The 22,270-nt window shown below is 35.1% G+C and overlaps 2 protein-coding genes across 6 annotated transcripts; one reads left to right on the top strand and one right to left on the bottom strand.

The window, feature by feature from the left end:
* The first annotated feature begins 1,719 nt into the window (after positions 1-1,719).
* SNRNP48 (small nuclear ribonucleoprotein U11/U12 subunit 48) lies at positions 1,720-13,642 on the top strand. Of its 2 annotated transcripts, none has more exons than XM_026701039.2 (9): positions 1,720-2,069; positions 2,857-2,970; positions 4,659-4,719; positions 6,016-6,081; positions 7,526-7,714; positions 8,156-8,277; positions 8,973-9,094; positions 9,947-10,111; positions 12,926-13,642. In XM_026701039.2, exons 1-9 carry the CDS (start codon positions 1,947-1,949, stop codon positions 12,957-12,959), a joined length of 996 nt encoding a protein of 331 aa, XP_026556824.1. In that variant the 5' UTR covers positions 1,720-1,946; the 3' UTR covers positions 12,960-13,642. The 2 variants fall into 2 exon arrangements, with proteins under 2 accessions (XP_026556824.1, XP_087786816.1); XM_087930690.1 differs by having other exon boundaries at positions 1,991-2,378.
* On the bottom strand, positions 13,271-22,039 carry ROPN1L (rhophilin associated tail protein 1 like). 4 transcript variants are annotated; one of them, XM_087930691.1, is made up of 7 exons: positions 21,726-21,941; positions 20,670-20,690; positions 18,829-18,995; positions 18,190-18,313; positions 17,446-17,607; positions 15,491-15,666; positions 13,271-14,154 (listed from the first exon to the last, which is right to left on the bottom strand). In XM_087930691.1, the coding sequence occupies exons 3-7, from the start codon at positions 18,957-18,959 to the stop codon at positions 14,094-14,096; spliced, it is 654 nt and encodes a 217-aa protein (XP_087786817.1). In that variant the 5' UTR covers positions 18,960-18,995; positions 20,670-20,690; positions 21,726-21,941; the 3' UTR covers positions 13,271-14,093. The 4 variants fall into 4 exon arrangements, with proteins under 4 accessions (XP_087786817.1, XP_087786818.1, XP_026556822.1 ...); XM_087930692.1 differs by lacking the exons at positions 20,670-20,690; positions 21,726-21,941 and adding an exon at positions 21,948-22,039; XM_026701037.2 differs by lacking the exon at positions 20,670-20,690 and having other exon boundaries at positions 21,637-21,998.
* Between the last annotated feature and the right edge of the window lie 231 nt (positions 22,040-22,270).

Below are 22,270 nucleotides of genomic sequence, written 5' to 3'. Positions count from 1 at the left end.
CTGCAACCCAACAGGATAGACACAGACTTCAGAGAGTAATTAGGACTGCAGAAAAAACAATTACTACCAAACTGCCTTCAATCAAGGATCTGTATACTGCACGAGTCAAAGAGGGCTGTGAAAATATCTACATACCCCTCACATCCTGGGCGTAAATTGTTTCAACTCCTACCCTCAAGACGACGCTATAGGCATGGCACACTAGAACAACTAGAACACAAGGACAGTTTTTCCCTGAATGCCATCACTCTGCTAAACAATTCCCACAGCAGTGTCAAATATTTAGTAAGACTGTATTACTATATCTCCTCCCACTTATGACTGTAACCTTGTAGCTTCTATTTTTACAATTTATATTGTTTTTTGTTTCCTAGTATGATTTGCTTATTAGTAACCTATGACTGTCACTAAGTGTTGCATCTTATGATACTTGATGAAAGTATTTTTTTCTTTTTATGTACACTGAGAGCATATGCACCAAAGACAAATTCTTTGTGTTTCCAATCACACTTGGCCAATAAAGAATTCTATTCTATTCAAAACACATAAACATTGTAGCTAATTAGAAGGTATTTCAGCAGATGTCATATGTTTCATCAATTTGTATTGTTTTGGCTTGTTAGGTTTTCTTTTCCAATTCATTTCATGCTTTGTTCTCATTGATTTCATGATCAGAATATCAGTAATCCATATTAGTGGATTACAGCTCACACTATAGTAGTTATTCACAGCTCAAAATGGGAATGAGCTTCCATTACTTCCTAAAGACATTTTCTTTTCGTATCACTCTTCATATTGTTCTTTTTATGTGTAGAAGTGCAATTTCCTCCTCTCCAATTATCAAGTACCCTGAGTATATGTCAATTGTGTACAAGTATATTGCTCGTGTCAAAAATATTATAATCAAAATAATATAATTCTCCATCTGGTGCGCTCCCAATAGGTTGGCACTACGACTATAGGTATCCCAAATCTCTTGGTTTCTAGCCTGGTGCTTTAAACACTAGCTGTCTTTGTATTACATTATACACTGCTATGATAACATATTAATTCATATCTTCTGTTTGTCATCGCAATATGTGCTATGCAACTAGTTTTGATTCTCTCTCTCCCTGCACCTTCCCCCACTATGCTCTTGAATTCAGTGAATGTAATTTGCAGCTATATTACATTTTTAACAGGATGTGTTTAACATTCCTTGCCTCTATAAATTGGAGGGGGGGGGGTGTTTCTAGGCACTGAGCATAAAGAGGCTTGTATGAATGAGGCAGAAAAATATGATTTAAAAATATGTGTGTATTAGTCATCTTGTTGAAAATACATTTTTGACCATTAATTTGCTTTCTTTTATAGTCCAATAAGAAAAAAAATGGGGAAAAAGTATTAAGAATGGGTATTGGTTGCATTCAGCCTCAAAAATCTATAGAGAAAATTTTTACTCTGATGTGTTTTGGGGGGCATATTTCTCAACGGTTGAAGATATCACATGAAAACGGAGAACAAGCGTTAATCTTGTTATTACGTAACTAGTGAAACTAAATCCGTTTAGATCTCAGAAAGAAAAGACTGAGCATTTAACGCACCAGAAATGCTTGACTTGCCAATGACCATTTGGAGTCTACTCGCTTATCTCACTTGCACTGATCTAGTCCTCCAACAGGAGGCGGCCTTAAGGGGGCGACCTTCCGTTTCTCTCACGGTCGGGCGTAGCGGAGAAATATCGCGAGATTCCATCGCGGAATGTTTTGAAACCGGGCAAACCGAAGCTTTGATCCAGTTGTTCTTAGTCCTTGAAGTTGCCTTCGGTTTAAAAGTGCTTTTTTTAAAAAAAAAAGAAAAGAAAAGAAAGGTCGATGGTCTCCTAGACATCTTCCCTAAAAACGATTCTCTTGACCCAGCGAAGCTTTCCAAGTTTAAAATAGGACGTTACCTTGCCAGAAGTGAAGATGGTGTCGCCTCTGAATTTGGGCGAAATTGAAGCGAGAGCGCCCTATTCCAAAATGGCTGCCGAGACAGACAGCCCAGTAGAGGAGCGTCTTCTTTCGTTTCCCCTGTGGTTTGGGACCCCGGTAAGGTTCTGTTCGAGCGGCGGCAGGGCAGGATCCCCAAGGGAGCTGGGATTAACCCCCTGTCCAGGGAATGAGGAAGAATGGACAGTCAGCAAGAGTTTTTCTTCAGTTGCGCGCACTTTTTGAAAAAACTCTTACATAGGGTTGGCCTGCGCAGGTCTGGTCTACCCTGAGGCAGGATTTGTTGCATTCCTCGACTACTGCCATCGGGAATCATGCGGATTTTTTGCAGTGCAGATAAGATAGTTCTATATTGGGGCCTCTCGTGTGATTTTGCAATAGTCACACTATCTCAGCCCGAGAAAAGAGGTAATGGACAATCTCTCTCCCTCTCTCACACACACACACGCGTTTCTGGAATTTAGCAGTGGCAAACTATGTATTGTTGCCAAGAAAACTACTTCGGTTTTCATCAGGAGTTCAGTTCATCTTAGAGGAACCATCTGTTCCTCTGTCTTTGTTATCTTAGAGAGGAAAAGAGCAAGAGAGAGATAGGAAATGCTCTCGAACATTTCATTTATCTAGAAGAGCTGGAACTTGCTTTCTTTGTTTTCTGGAAGATAATTCTTCTGCTAGTTTTACTATTTTGGGGGTGTGGAGATTGTGCCTGCAAGTCATTTTTAGTTCCTGGCAAATCCCTGGACTAGGTGACGCAGATATCTTGGCAAGATTTTGAAAATGGCTTGCTATTGAAAATCATGTTTTATTGTCAAACATGTCTACTATTCTAAAATCTTGCCACTGTGCTTCATGCTAAAACCTATTTTCTTTTCTTTTTTTTCTCCAGAGCGAGAAAGTGACCTGTCCTTATGATGCTAATCATCAAATGCCTAAATCTTCCTTGGAGAAACATATGATATCCTGTAGATTGAGGAAACTAGAATATTCTAAAGAGGAAGAGGTAATGCTTCCCACCCACCCCCACCCCCTTATAAAAAGGTTGTTCATATTTTGAGGATGGAAAATTTTTTTTACCTTCTTTTGAAAACAAGGCTGGCTTTAGATTTTTTAAATGGACACCTGCATACACCAGACTATTTCCCCCTGAAGTTGTTACTGCAAAATATGTTAGAATTCCATTAGCAACACAGTTATTAAAATCAAAGTCATAGATAAGGATTTTGAAGGATATTCTATTTACAACTTATTGAGACCTCCCCACCCTGTTCACTTTCTCCTGATGTCCAGCTGATGGAGAGAATATGATAGATGCAAATGATAAGTTTTAGAAAAGATTTCCAATAGGCTCAGAAACTTGCTTCCACAAACCTGGTTCTAATTTGGTATAATGTGATTCATTTTTACATCCAGATGCATGACTGAGAACAATTGTAGGTAGTGTTTATTTTGTTGTTCCCTTTGGTTTATTCTCTCACAGTTCTTTTACCTCATTCTAGCATTTCTGCTAGTTTCAGCAAGTGTTTTCAATGACTTTTTAAAAGATAACATTTTACTTTAAATACTTTCCACAGTTATATTGATAAGGTTATTGCATTAGATATGGGGTAAATATGCTTTCTGTTATATTATCTTAGTGCCCAAGGAGCTTGTCTCACCTGATTTTTATTTTTTTAAATAAAGATAAGTAAAACCATTTTTTAACACAATCTTTACTGGTCAAAATTTCTTGGTTCCAAAAAGCCACACATATTGGCATGTAAAATTAAAGTTCTACATTGCTTAAAGTGGAAGTGGTCACCTCTTCCTTGCAAAGCCATCCATAAACCTATTTTGGACTGGTTTTTTTCATGTTTCCAACCTTCTCATTTTAGGGAGGATTGTTGAGAAGTTGGTTGCCTTGCACCTTCAAAGGGATCTGAATGAAGTGGGATTCCAGTAGATTTCAGGGTTGGGTATGTGGCTGAAATGGCATTAGTTGCATTTGTGGATGGTTTCTAGATGGAACTGAATGGTGGTAATGCAACTTTCCTAGCTCTGCTTGATTTCTCAGTGGTTTTTACTACTATCAAATGGATTGGCTGTGTTAGAAGTTGAGGACATGGCGTTGTGGTAGTTCTCTTCCTTCATCCAGGATTGATGATGCCAGTAAGCGAGAGGTCTACCACACAGCCCCTCTTGTATGGGGTGCCACAGCTGCTTCCCCACTAATATTTAACATCTACATGGAGCCATTGGGTGAGATCATTTCTTGGCACAAGTATCAGCAGCTGCATCAATATGCTAACAGTGCTCAGTTGTATATCTCCATCTCTGATCAGACAGGAGGTTCTGCCTTAGTGCCAGGAAGCTGCGGGGTCTAGAGTGGGAAGAACTAGTTTGAACCCAACCCAGTAAAGTGGTTGTGCCTAAATCTGGAGAGTTGTGCTTTACACCAGTGTGAAAAATTATAAAAAGAGTGAGAACCGACATGACTCTACTACAATTTTGGAGCTCAGGTGCCAATTCTAAAGATCTACAAGATGATTTATGATGATAAATTAGGAAATTATTTTATCAGGGAAGTCTAATATCTGCTACTTTTATCTGCTACTTTTATCTCTTTGGATTTTCTATTAATTTCAGAAGCTGGTGGCTGATCAATTACGTTTCCATTTGATAAAATAATTTTACATGTATTTTGTCTCCTAGGCTAAAATGTATGATTCTACTTTTTTCTATGACAAAGGCAACATTCCTAAAGTTCAAATGGGTAAGTATGAATGGGGTAATACATACTAAAGTACCAGTACTGAAATGTAACATACTAACAAATGTTAGTTGATTTTTTTTAGAAGCAAGAATAAAAACATCAGACCAGATCTTGTATCTACTCTCAGTATAAAACGTTGATGCTGTGCAGAGATGAAGTATGGATATATATTTAAGAGCTGTCTACAAATAGTCCTCAACTTACAAAGATTGCTTAGTAGCTGTTCAAAGTTACAACAGATCTCAAGGGTTACGTACAAATAGGAATTTATATATATTTGCTGTAAATTGTTGTTTACTTCTGGTAAAAAAAAAAACCCACCCATTGCAGACGAATTCATTGCATGAATTTGGTTAATGTGTGGTGATTCAACTATTGCCACAAAAAGGATCCTAAACTAAAAGTGTTGTCACGTCAAACTGCATTTTTAAAATGCTTTTATTTTCAAGGCTTGAAATCACTGTTACTGTTTGTATTGTAAAAGAGGCAATTGTTGATTTTTTTTTTATAGCTGGCTTAACAATGGTAATTAAATAAACTATAATTAGCTGCATCATAATAAATGAAAACCAACACCCCAATCAAAAATAGATAAAAAACACTGGTTTAACACCCTATACGAACAATGTTAGTTTGTCTACCCCAAGGCTTATTTTTTCAATATCTGTAATTTTTGTTTCTCTTGATTTTATAAGATTCAATGAATCTGGAATATTAAAAAGGAGTATAGGAAAAGAAACACATGGTTTCCAATGTTACAAAGTTCTGAGTATATTGTTAACATTGTTCAGTACTGCAACAATATAGCCTGTTTTTCAGGTACTATGTCAATTCATAAAATATTTCTATGGTCTTCTTAGAGTTGCCAACAGAAAGGGAGGGGGGGAAGGGGTTTGAAAGGGCAGTGCAGCAGCTTGGAAATTGAAAGTGCATTCCATAAATAGTTTTTCAAAGATAGTAACTAGGTGACTGAAGTTTCTGCTGTGCAGAGATCTAACTGGAGAACATGATTGATGACTCTTGGCTATGGACGTGCCTCATTGGAGAATATAAATTATGATATACCCAGGAGGTGGGGGAAAACCAGGGTCAAGGATGACAGTGAATTATGTGTCTCAGAGTTGGCTACACCCAGGCAGTGCCGGACATATTAACTTCTAATAAATCCTTTTGAAGTTTTGAAAGTTTGGCTCGAGACTCATGATTTAATTGGGGTAACCTCCAGAATCCTGACACACTACATTTAATGATTACAAAAGTATACTTAACATTCCTGTGTTTTGTTTTTTGCTACAGACAAAGATTTGCAATTTGACATTATTAAAAAAGCTATGGCCAAAGAGTGTGGAAATTATTGCCCAGGTAAGTGAAAGCTAAGCCTTTTTCATTGGGGAGCCCACAAATATCCACTTGGTATAGAAACTGTGGTACTGACCAAGATTCTGAACACAAATTTGATTTTTATTTACTTGCGTTGCTGCATATGCTGAATAATGATCTGATATAAAGAACTTTTGTTGAATATCTCCTTTTCTCTTCTCTGGGAATTTAAAAACATTTGCTTTTATGGGGCTCAGTCACTCTGTTTTGCGTACATGCAGCCTAATTCCTAAGTGGGAAATCATTCCCATTGGCAAACGCAAAGTGGGGACTATGATTTTGAATGTATTATTAGCCGTGCTGAGACAATTAGAAATACTATAAAAAAACAGTGAGAAGCCCAGTTTTATATATATATAGTAGGACAAGAAAACTATGCTCACTAAAAACTGGATGTAGTCGCCAATACTCCAAAAATTGTTGCTGAAATATAAATTTTAATATGAGAAAGAAGGAAGCTTACTAAAGACATGGGAATAATTTTTATTTGAATTTAATATTTATTTAGCCTTACTCACTAACTCCCATTTTTCTAAGTGTGAACTTAGCATCACACTTAAAGGTGCAGTGCAGCCCTCACCTCTAACCCCCCCCCCCAAATTACAACTCACATTCTATATTACAGGTATGTATTATGGATGATTCCTTTTCCTAGCTAACTGCCAGTTTGTCCTAGGAGTAAATAACCCTTTTGACTCTAATTATACTAGTAATAAGTCAAATGAAATCAGTAGGTTCATTGAAACTCCATGAATTGCCATCAGTCTATATCAGGCCACTTGTCACATAAAACTTCAGCACATTGCTATTTGTGTTGGGGTTTTGTTTTGTTTTTTGTAAATTTTATTTGAGTTTTCACAAAAAGAAAAGAAACACAATTAAAACATCTTTTTTGAAAGCAGCATAATCCCGGGTTACATTTCTTCGTGCAGACACAATTTCAGGTTCATGTTCATTTTTATATTCTATTCCATATCTTATTACAATTTTACATTTTCTACATGGCTTCTCCCCTCTTTTAATTCCCTCAATTTTATTGTATTTATTTCATCTCAATTCAAATCATTATATTTATATTTTTTGTCTGTCTTGTTTCAGTTGTCTATTATCTTTTCTCATTAAACCAAATTTCTCCCGTAGTTACTGATTGGAGTATGACGCCTTTATATCTTTCCCCTAAAGTTATAACACTCAATATAATACATAGCTTCCATTCAGATTCTGTTTGGTACATTCTTAAACTACACACAGTATTCTTAAAAAAAAAGGAAAGAAATAATTATAAATGTATATATCCATTCCAATTTAATTCAATCATTAATATTAATATCCATTAAAGTCTTAAGATTTTTCACGTTACTTTTCAATTAAATATGCTACTTGTGTTGGTTTTGATTGATAGATCCAAACTGTTCTCACATTTTAGGAACTTATTCATCTCAGCCTGTGGAAGTTCCACAAAACCACAAGCGTTACATTTGTGATCTGACCCAAGCTGACCGCCTTGCAATTTACGATTACGTCCTTGCAGAGACAAAGAACCAGAGGTCAAGATCTCATCCGACAGAAAATGACAGTGATCTATTTGTAGATTTGGCAGCAAAAGTCAATCAAGGTCTGGAAGAAAATTTTACAGCTATGTTTTATATCTAAAAATTACAAAATATGTAAAATATCTCTTGCTGAGTGAGTCTTTTTTCTGTTAAAGTGGGATGCTAATAGTATTCCCCCTGTTTTCTTATAACACTGGCATTCCCAGATTAATGAATTAAAATGGGACACAAATTGGCCTGAGTTGCACCCCAGTAGCTATTGCCTGTCATTGGCAGCAGATGATTGACCCCTTTCCTCCATTGCTGAGACAGATTGCTGTCACAGAAGTGACATTAATTTGCTTCACTTGTTATCTTGAAAACCCCCTCCTAGTAAAATGGTCTAGATTACAGGCATTTGCTGAAATTGCCGGTCATATATAGTCCACATCTTTATAGTTATATTACTGAATACATCCACTGGAATAATTGTTTCTAACACAGCATACTTTTTTCCTTTTTAGATGATGGCCAGAAAGGTCCAAAATCTCATCTTGAAATTCTTGCAGAGATGCGGGATTATAAAAGGCGGCGGCAATCATATAGAGCTAAGAATGTTCATATAACAAAGAAATCTTACACAGAGGTCTATATGACTTGGGAGTTATCTCAAACTATTCTTCATTTAAAAATATCTCTGTATGAAATACCTTAAATAGGCAGCAATATTTAAATTCTCCTGTTTTCCAAAAATATTGTTGAGTTGAGGCTATCACTGTGTACATGCTGTCATTGTAGTGAATACATTGCAATAAGTTAAATTTGCCTGATCTTAAGTTTATAACTCTTGAATACTTGATGTCAGTTATTGTAACATTTAGGTTTACTGTGATTCATATTTTTACTATTGCCAAAAATGGGAAAATATTTGGATGGATAAATGAAGTACAGGCCTAGTGATCATCTCTCAAACGGTCGTTTCATATTTTTAATATTTAGCTCTTCATTCGCAGATATTTACTTCTTTCAATTTGTGCATTTTAATTGCTTAAGGTAATTATAATGTTTTAACAATATTAGCAAGCTACACTACCTTTCTGTATGCTTCCTTTATGTTTTATATTGGGCCAATTATTTTACATAATTTTATAACAACTAACCAAAAGAAAAGCGGGGGAGGCAAATGGGTTGAAGGAACGAATGGAAGCAAAGTATACATAGACCATCATATTAGTAACATTGTGCAAAAGGATACTTTCCATCTGAATATTATTTAGCTTAAATAATATATTCTGGCATACTTTAATATTTTATCTAATTTCAATATTTCTGAACACTCAGGTAATCAGAGATGTGATTGGTGTACACATGGAAGAACTTAACACTCATTGGCAGGAGGAGAATAGAAATACTGGGGTTCAAGAAGATGAAAAGTCATCTTTTTCAGCCAAGTCTTCAGGAAGGTATGATTATCATTGCCAAATTTTTGCTGTTTTCTAAGTTGGTAGTAACTTAAGAAATTGTATTTTTTGGTCCTCTGAATTCAAATGAAACTGGAATTAATGACCTGCAGATTAGGTCTGCATATCATGGTATTGTGCTATACCCATTGTCCAATACAGTTTAGTTTCATTCTTTCCAATGCCTATTTCCTTTAGTGATGTTACTGATTTTATATTTTGTAAAAGTTGTAGAACATCTATTCTTTCTTCCTTTGTTACTTAGAACAGGATTGTTGGCCAGTTATTGACAACAGATAAAATTGTCATTTGATAGTTGTGAAATAATCAGAGAGGTTAAGAATGCATTTGTGAGAAGCAAGGTTTTATTTAAATATTGTGTCATGGTGAGTGGCAGAAGCAGGTTGTGTTTGCAAAGCACAATGACATTCAGAAAGCAGAGTTATATATCACAGTTGTTAAAAATGGCTTTCTCCTTGCATTATTTTACAGAAAGATTTTTCATAATTCAATTTATATTAGAAACACAACTTTATTCACTGTCTAGTTTCCTAAGCATTGTCATCTTTTAATGAAAATACAACATTCAAATGAAAGTATGGAGCAAACAATACAGTAGTAGACATTTCCTTTTATTTCCCATTAATTCTGGTGCAGCTGAGATCGGACAGCAACGGTGAAGCAGTAATTTCAGCTGGGTTACTTTTTGAAGTCCAGTCCCTCTTACATGATTCTGTGCAGCTAATTATTTTGCCATTAGTGGCAATTTTCACTGAGAGAAATTAGCATTCATTCCCTCCCTCAACATTAATGATCAAGACCGCTGCTACGACATAATTACTGTCTTTTCTTTAGTAAAGAAGAGCGAAGATCTGCATCAGTTGATTCAAGACAGTCTTGTGGAAGTTCAAAAGATACTGATTATTCTCGACATAGGCGGAATTCCAGCAGAAGTCCAGGCAGACGGAAAAGAAGTCGGGAGAAAGAAAGAGAGAGAGATTCCCGAAGGAAAAGAGATAGGTAAGTAGAGTCTTTGATTTCTGACTTGTGTTGAACTAGAGTGATATTACATCACAGACTGGGATTGTAGGACATGCTTAAACCTTGTTTACATTCAATGTTAATTTGTAGGAGAGAATTTCATAGTGATTTTCATCCAGCTATTGGCTTTAAGTCTTCCTATACTTACCCAAGAAGATATTAAATCAAAAGATGTATCAAATTAGTAATGGTACCAGAATCAATTATAAACTCAACCATATACTTTTTAAAAACAAAAGTTGATTTCATAATAACCAGCATAATCTAAAAGAAATAACAATATGGAATTCTATATCATAATTTCTCCTATTTCAGAGAAAGTACTAAACAAATCCTGACATAAAACAATTTAAAAAAAAAACAAATTACACTTGGTTTCCTAGGTTGACCGGGTTAAAATAAACTACTATTACATGAATTTATTCCTGTCTTTTTACTTCAACTGGCATATAACATAGGCAGTGATACTTTTATACAAAAAGGTCTGCTGGGAATACATGGATTATGAAGTAACGTAAATTAAACTGAAGACTTAGCATTGGGTTCTGTTTTGACAACTGAATATACATAAAGAGATGAAAATATTACTCAAAAGTAATTGTGACATAGAAGTGTTTTCTTTAGGATTTATAAGCAAAATACAGGTAATCCTCAACTTACAACAGTTCACTGACTGTGTGAAGATACAACGGCACAGAAAAAAGTGATTTATGACCATTTTTCACACTTATGACAGTTGCAGCACAGTCACATGATTTACATTTGGATGCTTGACAACTGATTCACATTTATGATGGTTGCAATGTCCTGGGTCATGTGATCACCTTTTGTGGCCTTCTGACAAACAAAATTAATAGGGAAGCCAGATTCATGTAACTGTCATTAACACCTGCAGTGATTCACTTATCAAATGTGGCAAGAAAAGTCGTAAAATGAGACAAACTCACTTAACAAATGTTTCATTAGCAACAAAAATTTTGGGCTCAATTGTGGTCGTAACTTGAGGACTACCTGTAACTTCCCCCATAAAACCAGGGTGAATAAATATAGCTTTTAATAGGAAATTGTTTTATTCAGTGTAGGGATTAAGTCTTAAATTGTAGAAAGTTTTTAAAAATAAGAAAGTTCAGTAGCCTCCCGAAAAGGTACCTTTGGAGCAACCATGACCTGGATGGCTCAGAATCTCCATACACATTTTTAAAAATGAGTTCTTTAGTAATATGCTCAGACCTGTTCTGTGGCCTGGATAATTTAATATACTTAGAAATGTTACTAAACTATTTTTAAAAATAATGAAGTATGTAATATATAAGCAATTGAGTTGTATGAATGTGAAGATTAACTGTTTTGATACTGTTGTACTATGGGGATAACTGAATCAAATAGCTGTCTTAATAATGTTTTAATATACACAGTGTATAGAGTAAGATATTACTTATACATTACCATATTAAAAATACCCATCATTTGCTCTTATATCAGCAGTATTTATATAGGGTGCGTTCACACAACCAAACTAAGCCAAAATGTGATCTCCTTATTAGTGGCTTAGCTCAGTCATTGCTTAAAACTGGTTACTTAATAACCGGTTATGAAGACTTTGAAAAGTGTACTTTACACCCTGTAAAAGATTGTACAGATTATTGCAAAATGTCAACTGCCCACGCTATCACAAAATCATTATCTGGGTGCTTGGCAATCTATTCATACTTACGACTTAACAAATGCCCCATGATCACATCATATGCAATATTTCCTGCTGGCCTCCCCAGAAAGTCAATGGAGAAGCTGGCAGGGAAGGTTGTGGGCTGCTGCAGCCTACCAAGAGGTTTCTGTCCTCTGTGGGGGCTGGATGAAAGAGGTCCCTGCCATTTTTGGTTTGCTTGGATTTAAAGCAGCTGAAATTCAATCATACGTGGAGCCCCAAATCCCTCTTTGCAAAGGTGGAGAGAGAAGGATGCTCGGCTCCATGCCTATTTGTACCTTGGCAGCTGAAATTCAAGCATGGACAGAACTCCAAAACCCTCCAGAGTCTCTGTTCATTTAACAGCCCATGAGACCATTTGATGACCACAATGCGGATTGCTGGATCATGGTCATTAAGTAAAGTAGTCAGGTGGATCATTTTGTTTAACAACCCCTTCATTCAATAACCAAGACTCCATTCCCAATTATAATTGTTAAAAAGAGGATTCCTTGAATTATATAAATAATGCTTTATGGGTTCACATATTTTGTGAATCTGGACAGTTTATTTAGTAAATTCTGTTTAAATAGTTTTTAGTTTGTATTATAACAACATATTCCCCATGAGTGTTTTGACTGCAACAAAGGGGATAGAGATTTTTTTTTTAATCTTCTCTATCTCCTTTTTTGCATATTGGTAAAAAAATAACAGATTCCCCTCCACTGGAGCAAAAAGCAGTCTCAGGAGAAGGGACACACTGAAAACAGGAGCGGGAAGAAATACTATAAATTAACTTGCCTTTATATTGCTCCGCTTCACACTTCTGTGATCTCTCTTTCAAAAACTGATTCATTTTGTGCAGTCCAGTTAGATTTAAGATTAAGAGGGAAATAGTTGCAATATTCCCTCAAAGATTCTATATTCTAAGTAGCTGATGAAAAAGGTATCAAAAGATAAACATCAGCCAATGCAGCAATATGTATTTCAATTTCATTTCAGTATGCATGAGCATTATAAGGATAATAGTTTCATGAAAATATGAGATTAGAAAAAAAAAAGTAAGAGGAATAAGCTCTAATATAATACTGGCTTCCATTTTATTTCAGAGATGAAGGAAAACGTCATAAAAGAAGAAAGTAATACTTGCATTTCTATTACAAGAGATGTGGAGCCAAACCAAGTTGTAGCTGTTTAATTCCAGTAACATATCTGACAGCTAAGATGATAGCTACTTTAATAAATATCATTTGAAATCACTATCACACTGCCACCCAGAGTTATGTTACTTTGGATAGTGAAATGGATGACATAAAAATTTAATAAATAAAAAATATGTTGTTTAATTATTCACATAAACAATTACCACCTTTTAAATCAATTGTTGTTGGTTCTAATATTAAACTATTCTTAAGAAACATTTGTTTTAGTAACATTCATCAAAATATTCAGTCTTTGTTTTAACAAATATATTTTATTGTAAAAATAAAAAAATATTATTTATAATAAAAAAATTTTTGTAGTGCCGGTATAAATATCAAGGTGGCGAACATATTCAACACATCCTCTTATTTTCACTGCAACAGCCCTGTGAGGTGCATTGGACTGAGAGAGAGAGTAAGTGGCCTAAAGTTACCAAGCTGGCTTTCATGGCTAAAGTGGGATTTGAACTCCCACTTTCTAGTCTGGTCCACTAGACCAAACTGAATTATTTTGACAGTGCCAACAAACATATGATGTTAAGTGTTATCATGATTTTGCAGATAATGAATTGACACCATATGTATGTATATCCAGACATCAGAAAATAAAAATAATGGACAGCTGTAGACCATCATTTTTCATTTATATGATTGTTGCCCAGATATTATATATAAGGGTCTCAATTACAGAAGGAGAAATCTAGAAGATACTATTAAATTCCGAGTCTGGAAGGAGCCCTGGGAGAACTGCACACTCGATACTACATCACTTACGATGGTCTCTTCACTGAATGGATGGCATAGCCAGATTGACTCTGGAAATAGAAATCTCCATTCAATTATCTGCTTACTGATTAGATTTTCTACTCTAAATACTGCTTGTTGAAGGAGTAATTAATATTCATAAAATACCATAATCTGACTTCAGACAATTAGGTAGTACACATTTTATTGGTAGTTCACAAACTGAAAAGCACATTAGAGATTACATTAATGAAAACTCTAATTTTTTTACACTATTCAACATGACATTTTGCTATGTACTAAAAATTTGTTACTCTCAAATATTCCTGTTTTAAGACATCAATTTTACAGTGGAGAAATCAGCAGTACCAACCATATAGTCCTTCCGTGCCCTAAATGAGAAAATAATTATTTTTCATTACTACTATTGAAGGAACTAACAATATGTGTCAAATCCATCTCACCCCAGAAGCTTGCAATTTATACATGAAGGAAAAATTCTAAATTTCTTTTGTTTAAAAAAATACATTTCTATCATACAAGATAGACCTCCAATCTTAGCTTAACTTGTTTTCCAACATCTATAACATCTAGATGTCCAAATGAGGCAGGAAAACAAAGATAAAAGGGGAAGCTAGTAATAAGATCCTGTCTATTTTTTTAAATAAGGTACATCATAAAAGGTAAGTTGTATTGACACATTGAGCATTTACAAAACATTTAAATTACATTTAAGGTGGTTAAAAGCATGGTTTTGCTCCTCTAATCAATACGTGTAGAATAAATATCACATAAGAATTATAAAATATCACTTTGTATTAAAGACCTGTTATCTACTCAGTCCAAAATAGTTTATCAGAATGGCCAAATTTTGTTAAACTGCAGAATTGGGCAAACTCTAATTACCCACTGATAACCCATCAGTAATCATGATAAATTATTTTGTCTATTTTTATTTTTTATTATTACTTTTAATGCTTTTATTTGCAATGCTGGTCTGTGACCATAATAAAAATTGATTGCTAGTTAGATTTAGAACAGGCCAGCACAATATTCAGCCCACCAATGTTTTCCAACAAAGTAAACTACCATCTCAAAAACATGCTGCTCAGGACATCCAAGCTTTGTTACTGGTTTGCACAACTCCACAATTTTAGTAGCCATAGAATAGCTGCTGGCACTCTTAAGCATTTCTTTGTGGCCCACAAGGATTTTTCATTTTATCAATGTGGGCATTTTCCCATCAACAAATTGGGCAGACCTGACCTACATCCAGCTAATAATTTTCTTCCTTTGATTGGCACACTGTTCTCCCTAGTTTTACCTTTCACCTTCAACCATGAAGGTTTTACATCTGTATATAAGGACAAAGTTTAAAAATTATACTACGAAATTGGTTTGCAATCATGGTTAAAGATAATAATATAGAGAGGCATACTAATTTGTGCTGTGAAGGGAAAGTGAAAATGTATTTGAACATTGCATAGCATATAGAGCAGGAAACACTGCACCATATTGGATTCTCCTTTCTCTATTCTAGGGCCCTTTGGAGATGTAAGAAAGGAGAATTAGTGGAACACTTTGCCAAACTGATGTAGACTTTGAGGTCTCTTCTCATGATCAAAAGGTTCTGGGCATTTTGAGTGAAGCAAGAGGAGATAAAAAGCTGCTGTTCAATTGGCTGCAGGGAAGGGAGGGCACAAGATTCATATACCCATTAATACTTACACTTGTTCTTTAAGAGACTTGAGAAAAGACTCGGATACTTCCTCTGTTACTTCATCATCTAAGCTAGCCAAGTAGGTGTAGAGAAAGTGAAAAGTAACATATGGAATACGTGCTGGTCCACCCTCTGGATCAAGCGTCAGAATTTCACACGCATGCTTCATCGAACTGAGCAGGGTCTAAGAAAAGCCAAAACAAGCAAACAAGTATACATTAGAACACAAGGCAAGTACTAAGATTCACTTGTAGCTGTTCTAATACTGGATTTAATTAGACTAATAGCTTCTCTTTCCACAGAAATGTAGAAGAAAAGTAAAACACCACCAGCAAATGTGGAAAGGTAGCACAGTTCTTTATAAATATGCATGGAATGAAACCTGCATTTATTTCAGTTTTCATCCCTGGTGCATTCATAAAATAAAATAAAATGAATTGTGAAAGACTATACAAAATACCCAGAAATACCAGTTCAAACAATATGCAGTTCTTAGTGAAAAGCATGCAAACCATCCAGAGGTTTTAATGCATTATGATTGCACGTATGTCTAGTGAGGGGAAACCAGAAGTGTTGGCAATCTCATCATGGCTATAGCATAAAACGGCACATATACACTCTTGGCTTTTTTATATTAATTAGCTCTAATAAAGTGGGTTTCTATTAATTCCTCTCAATTGTGAAATTTAAGGAATTTGGATTAATATATTGCAGCTTAAATAATAAAAACTCCTTGTATAGGTATTCCTTGACTTCCAACCATACTAGAGTCTACCTATCATAGTCATAAGTCATGATGGGCTAAAATGAGTTGGTCATGTGACTGAACCAATTTCCCAACCTTTTTTGCGATGGTTAAGTGAATGCTATAGTTAAGTGAATATCACAGTTGTTAAGTGACTCAATAGTTCGCTATGGCTGTAGTTTTGCCAAAAACTGGACGGATCAACAAAACTCATAAAATGTAGTCATGTGACTATAGGACGCTGCAAAGAGCATAAATGAAGCTGTGCTGCCGAGCTCCCCAAGTTCAGTCCTGTGACCTGGGAGGAGCTTCCAGTGTAACTTTGAATTAGGGTTGTAAGTAGCCCCAAGGTAGGTCCATCATAACCTTGAACAATTGCTAAATGTGATTTCCAAACAGAAACAACATTAAATATATTCTCTTCTTTGGATAAAGGAATCAATTTAACCATCTCTGCTTTCATTGCTAAGGGGAATAGTATATACTTTTGGATTTTGTGCTTACAGTGAAAAAAAAAAGAAACTTTGATTTTGTTTTTGCTGATTAGATAGGTTTGTTGTTATAAAAATGATTAGTATGTACTATTGTGTAAAAGTAAAAAGTTGAGGTAATGTTATTATATTCTACTGTCCTAAAGAGAGTTGGAAGTCAATGCCTTTTTCTTTCTTTTTCAATCTCAACCACGTATTTTCTTCCTTCCTTTCTCCTTCCCAGTTTTCTATTACTTTTTATTTTCCTTTCTATTTTATATTTTGGTAAACCAATAAAAATGTGGCAAAAAGAATAGTCATTAAACACAACTGACACTCTGAAGAATTAAAATTTAAATGTTGAAATAATTCTATAAGTGCATTTTCCAGTTTTTAAAAAAGTTGATTTATCAAAACCAAGGGTTACATAAATTTAAAACTTTTTAAAAATCTTATCTACATATGTATGTGTGTGTTTATATTTACGTGCACTCAAATGTCCATAATGCACTAATGATTTTCTATGTTTTAAATTATGCAGTCTAATTAGATCCTATTAATATTGTATATGTATCATGTGTTCTATCTTCTGAACCTCAAACTGTTTTTAAAAATTTTCTCACAGTTATTTCTTTTCCTTATGCATTTAACCAAAATTAAAATTAAAAAACTTATATTTAAACACCTGTATTATTCATTTCAGTAGAACAACAATTCAATATAAGAAAGACTTTTATATCTTACATACCCCACCAAGAGCACTACAGCAAAGGGCAAAAAATTTCATCCATTCTACTCCATCTGCAAAGGTATCTAAATGAAGAAGATTGCGCAGTTGTTCTACTGGTAAGCACAAAGTCTTCCACTTTTTATGGAGATCTATTAAATCCACAGTCTTCTTTTGATGTAACTGTAAAAGCATATACATCATAAAGTAAATATAAGAAAACAAAATAGGAAATTAACTGTTAATTAGCTAGTTCAAAAACTAGTTGCTACCAGGCAGACATGATTATCTGCTTCCTGGTCACAAAAAAACGTGGCCCATATGGAAATTGCCAAATGGACTGTGCATGAGGGTAGCAAGATCAAAGGACAATCTAAGAAAATGGAACTTCCCTACAGAAGATATTGTGTGTGAACATAGGCAAGAACAGTCTAGCATATAACGACGGTGCATACAAGCCACTCAACATGTACAGAGGAAGACCTCATCTGGCAAGAGAAAATGCTGTCAATGTGACCTGATATAGGTGAATGTCATTTAGTTTTAATTATATTTATTTTACATACTTTTTCACATGTGCTATATTTATGTGACTTATTTTATATTTATTTTGCTTACTCAGTGTTGAATGTTATATGTCTATAATTTGAAGGTGTTTTTGCATGAATAAAGAACAGCTAGTTCAAAGAAGAGTCATTTTAGGTAGTATATATCATTTTAAAATCTATAGTGTCATTGTAGATTTCAGCTGTTTAAAAAAATTACCTGTTTATGCAAAACTTTAAGGAGGCCAGGGGTCAAACCAGTATCATTTTTCTGTGTGGCAATTGGCATTTCAACACGTTCTTTTACAGGAAGAGGCTCCCCTCTTGACAAAGCATAGAAGTACCTATCATAGTGTCATACCAAATACCAAAAGACAGTTCAAGTTAAAAACCGATGAAGCTAATGTATAAAGTTTTCAAAATCAATACTACAGCTTACACTAAGTGAGAGAAAAGTGTATTTTCTTTTACTCCCTTTGGCTAGAGTGTGACAGGGATTGATCAACTCTTGCTCTCTCAAACAGATTTCTGTTTAAGTGGATATATTTCCAAATAAAATAAAATAATGTAGTTATCACCATCTCTAGGAATACTTCTGTGGGCTTAAAAGCATTTTTGAACACTCAGTATATCAGACTCCTTAAAATAATTTTTAAAGTTCGAAGCATATTTTAAAAACTCAGGTGGGACAAGAAACTAGGTGGGCACCTAAACAGTTGTTTGTGAACAGACTAATGATATTAGATGTCTGTGGTGACATGTGAACACTGACATAATTATTCTGAGCACAGACATACTTCTAAGTGTGTGTCTGTGAAGTCTTCTTAATGAAGACATTTAACTTTGGTTTTCTCCTTACCCATAAGACCACTGGAGAACATCACGTGGTTGAGTCCTGATAGCTGCTTTGGTAAATTGTTTCATAATATCTGGCAGTTCAGGTGGAACATGAATCTGCTGTGCACAGAACATAACATCTGGAACAGGCATGGTTATTCAAGGTCTCAAACTAGAATCCTATGAAAACTAAAAAGAACAATAATTCATTAATTAATCTATTCTAAAATAAACTCAAGATGTTTAAAGGCATAATATATGTTAATATCATTTTTACCACATACACATACTTTATTACATACACTTCCTCTTAAGGAGTTGAAGGGACTACATATAAGACTATCCAATTTTATCTTCACAGGAACTTAATGATACCTCGTAACTCTGGATAGATTAAGAAATGATTTTTCCCAAGGTGCCTCAATAAGCTTATAATGCTAACAAAATTTACTTAATACACCACCTTTTATTATGCCTGAACAATCTTTTTTTGTCCTTCTGATTATAGATTTGGTAGCCAACAAATAGTGATAGCAAAAACAATGCCAATTCATTTTCTAGTACAAAATTAACAACTATATTAAACTACATTCAAATTATGAAAGCAAACGTTTGCTTGCATCAAGGTATTGTTCCCTAACTTTTAGCCATTTGCACATATTCCAAATGTTTCCCAGAGTGATCTTTCCAACTTTCAGATTACGGGATGGGAGGTGAAAAATAAATACAATCCACTATAAATAGGTGGTGTATGCTGTGGTGGATTTCATAATTTTAGAGTGGACTCCTTTTGCACTTGTTCCTCTGTCATGTATTATTTTGTATGTGTTCTAGTTCCTTTAGTCTATCTTCCCATAACTGGCACTGATTACTCTCTTTTTGTTAAAAATCAGGATTCTGGTAAACTTGTCTAGGCTAACAAATTATATTAAAAGGCATATGATTTTGTATGCCTCACTTCATTAGAAACAACTTATTCCTGCTAAGGGCAATAAACTCTCACTTCACTGTTGCTTAAATCTTAAAATCCTCTGGTGAGTAGCCAAGCTTAAGTGCAACATGATCCAGAATTCCTTACGGAGATTCATCAACCTGAGATCTTTCATCAGTAAGATGGGATTGCCATACATCAGTAGATATCTACACCAGCTAAGCTACACTGCTTTTTTTTTCCTTGACATTTTTTGTGATCTCTTCTGAAGCAACCAGCAGTTACAGTATTGTGTATAGTACTCAAAAAAATCTGCATGCTTATTTCAGTTCCATGTGAGTCAAACTCTCTCCCATTTGTTTTTTCCATACCACTATAAAATGTACCTTGAAAATAAATAAAACCTTGGAACGATGACTGCAATGTCTGATAAATCAGGTTTTAGATCTGTATTTCATGAAATCAGAATCCTTATATTACTGTAGAATAAACATAGATTTAGGTTCTGCATATTAATCAAATGATTCTCAGGACATTTAGCAAGAAATATATTGTTCTTAACAATACAATTTTCTAGGAATAATATCCAGAGCCAGAAATTAACATTTTTCTCTTGAGAGGTCATTGATGCTCTCTGAGCTTTCTTGCCTTCTTGCAGATATTTCTTGCATTACCTAGTTTGGGAAATAAAATGTCTGCAAGAAAACAGTGAAGCTCAGATAGCACCATAGGACCCTCAGCTACAAATCTCTTTTATTGATTTTTCTCTTCTAATATATAATCCAAGTATCTACTTAGCTAGTGTACAATGTGCTACATACTGCTGTTAGTTTAATGCAAAACGTAACACTCAGCAGAATAGATTTCAATATACAAAATACTAAAACTACAGTTAGTGTTCATAGCAGCCTTCCACATCATCTTTGGCCTACAATATATGCCTAGGAAACACACTTTCTCTAAGGTGCATGGGATGTGAGATTGATAGTCTTAACAGTGGTTCTTGAACATTTTGGTCTCAGGATTCCTTTATATTCTTAAAAATGCTTGAGGATCCCAAACAGCTTGGATTTATGTGGATTTCTCAGGGATCCCCAGACCACACTTTGAGAATTATTGACCAACACATCTAGTTTAGAGAAAATATGATTTATAAAATGTAGTTGGTAGAAAATGCACTTTGTGGGACATTGTGTATGAGGAAAAGAAGCACCTTAGCCAAATAAAATGATTTGGGGCTCAATTACAAAAATACGAAAGGACTTATATCGGGCTTCTTGTGAAGAACCACCTATAATTATAGATAGATATTTGTAAATCCCACTCCCTTAAGCAATTCAGTTTTATTAAATACTGATGCATTCAGATACTTTTAGTTTATATTCATAAAGGTCTACTAGCTTTTACTTTTTAAAACATTGCTAGCCTTAAGACTCCCTTCTGTTAGTTTGGTGAATAAGATTAAGGCACGAAGTCCAGCCTTGACTGCATTACTGCTTAGGTTCTTTTAAAAACATATTTTACAGTCCACCATACAGTATGCATAAAAAGTGTGATATACATTATATTCATAACTCATCACGGGAGTAGCACGTATAATTCTACTTCTTATATTTATATTCAATAAACGCGTTTTCAGCGGATGGTGTGATGTAACTTGCAGTAAATATTCCGGCTGGACTGGAGCGAGGGAGTCTAGAGTTTAAAAACCCGCTCAGGTAGGAAGTTCACTTTTTTGGGGGGTGGGGGGGGGGGGTGTCGGTCATCCAAAAGGATACACCTTCTTTCTCTAGTTGCAACCTATCTCAGGATTGTTATTCAAATAAAATACGATGCTAGAAGCGGGACATCATAAAAAGCTATCCTAAGCTCTTTGTAGAAAAAGGAGCATAAATGTACCGTAGCGCAAATAAAGCAGTATCCCCCGCTAATGCCCCTCCCCAAGCTTCAAACGGGACCCTTCGTCCCCTTCCACCGGCTCAAGCGACTCTTCTTGCTCTAACGGCTAGAAGCTACGGAAAGAAGCAGCTGCTGCCAAAGCTTCGTTCCTCGGCTGCCTCTCTCGAAAGGTCTGAACGCCTGTGTTAGGTTTCCATGGCAGCGCGCCGTCTGTCTCGTAGCAACGACGCAAAGAATCGATAATGACAACCGAGGGCCGCCGTTGGTCCTCCTATTCCGCCGAAGCTCTATGGTAAATTCTCTTTACTCGCCTCCTGCATTGGCATTAACAGCTGTCGTGCTCTTTAGTTTCTTGCGCCAGCGTAGTTTTTTACATCCATCTCGGTAACGTGAGGCCGCACGATCCTTGATGACGTAGCATATGCTAAACACATCGCGCCCTCAAATAGGCGCCGTTAAGGTTGCACAGCGCTGTCTTCGAAACTACTCATTATTTAAATTCATTTTTAATTGTTAAACGATCTGGGATAAATATTAAACCGCACTTTTAAATGTTGTTTAATCTTTCATTTTAAAAAGGAGAGTGTAGATAGAAGTAATATACACGGTAAATTTTGCAAAAAGAGCCATAGCA

This window comes from Pseudonaja textilis, chromosome 3, assembly GCF_049901715.1.
Source record: "Pseudonaja textilis isolate UNSWEBS1 chromosome 3, rPseTex1.2, whole genome shotgun sequence".
NCBI lineage: Eukaryota > Metazoa > Chordata > Lepidosauria > Squamata > Elapidae > Pseudonaja > Pseudonaja textilis.
This window is presented reverse-complemented; position numbering and strand designations above follow the sequence as displayed.

What these genes read in the sequence shown, in the direction of transcription:
- ROPN1L (XM_087930692.1), bottom strand. Translation starts at nt 18,959, where the DNA reads ATGCCTGTTCCAGATGTTATGTTCTGTGCACAGCAGATTCATGTTCCA. An exon ending in TTAAAGTTTTGCATAAACAG is followed by an intron (nt 17,608 to 18,189) that starts GTAATTTTTTTA and finishes ATGCTTTTACAG; the next exon opens with TTACATCAAAAGAAGACTGT. An exon ending in GCTGTAGTGCTCTTGGTGGG is followed by an intron (nt 15,667 to 17,445) that starts GTATGTAAGATA and finishes GGCTTTTCTTAG; the next exon opens with ACCCTGCTCAGTTCGATGAA.
- SNRNP48 (XM_026701039.2), top strand. Translation starts at nt 1,947, where the DNA reads ATGGTGTCGCCTCTGAATTTGGGCGAAATTGAAGCGAGAGCGCCCTAT. An exon ending in CATTCCTAAAGTTCAAATGG is followed by an intron (nt 4,720 to 6,015) that starts GTAAGTATGAAT and finishes TTTTTGCTACAG; the next exon opens with ACAAAGATTTGCAATTTGAC. An exon ending in TCCCGAAGGAAAAGAGATAG is followed by an intron (nt 10,112 to 12,925) that starts GTAAGTAGAGTC and finishes ATTTTATTTCAG; the next exon opens with AGATGAAGGAAAACGTCATA.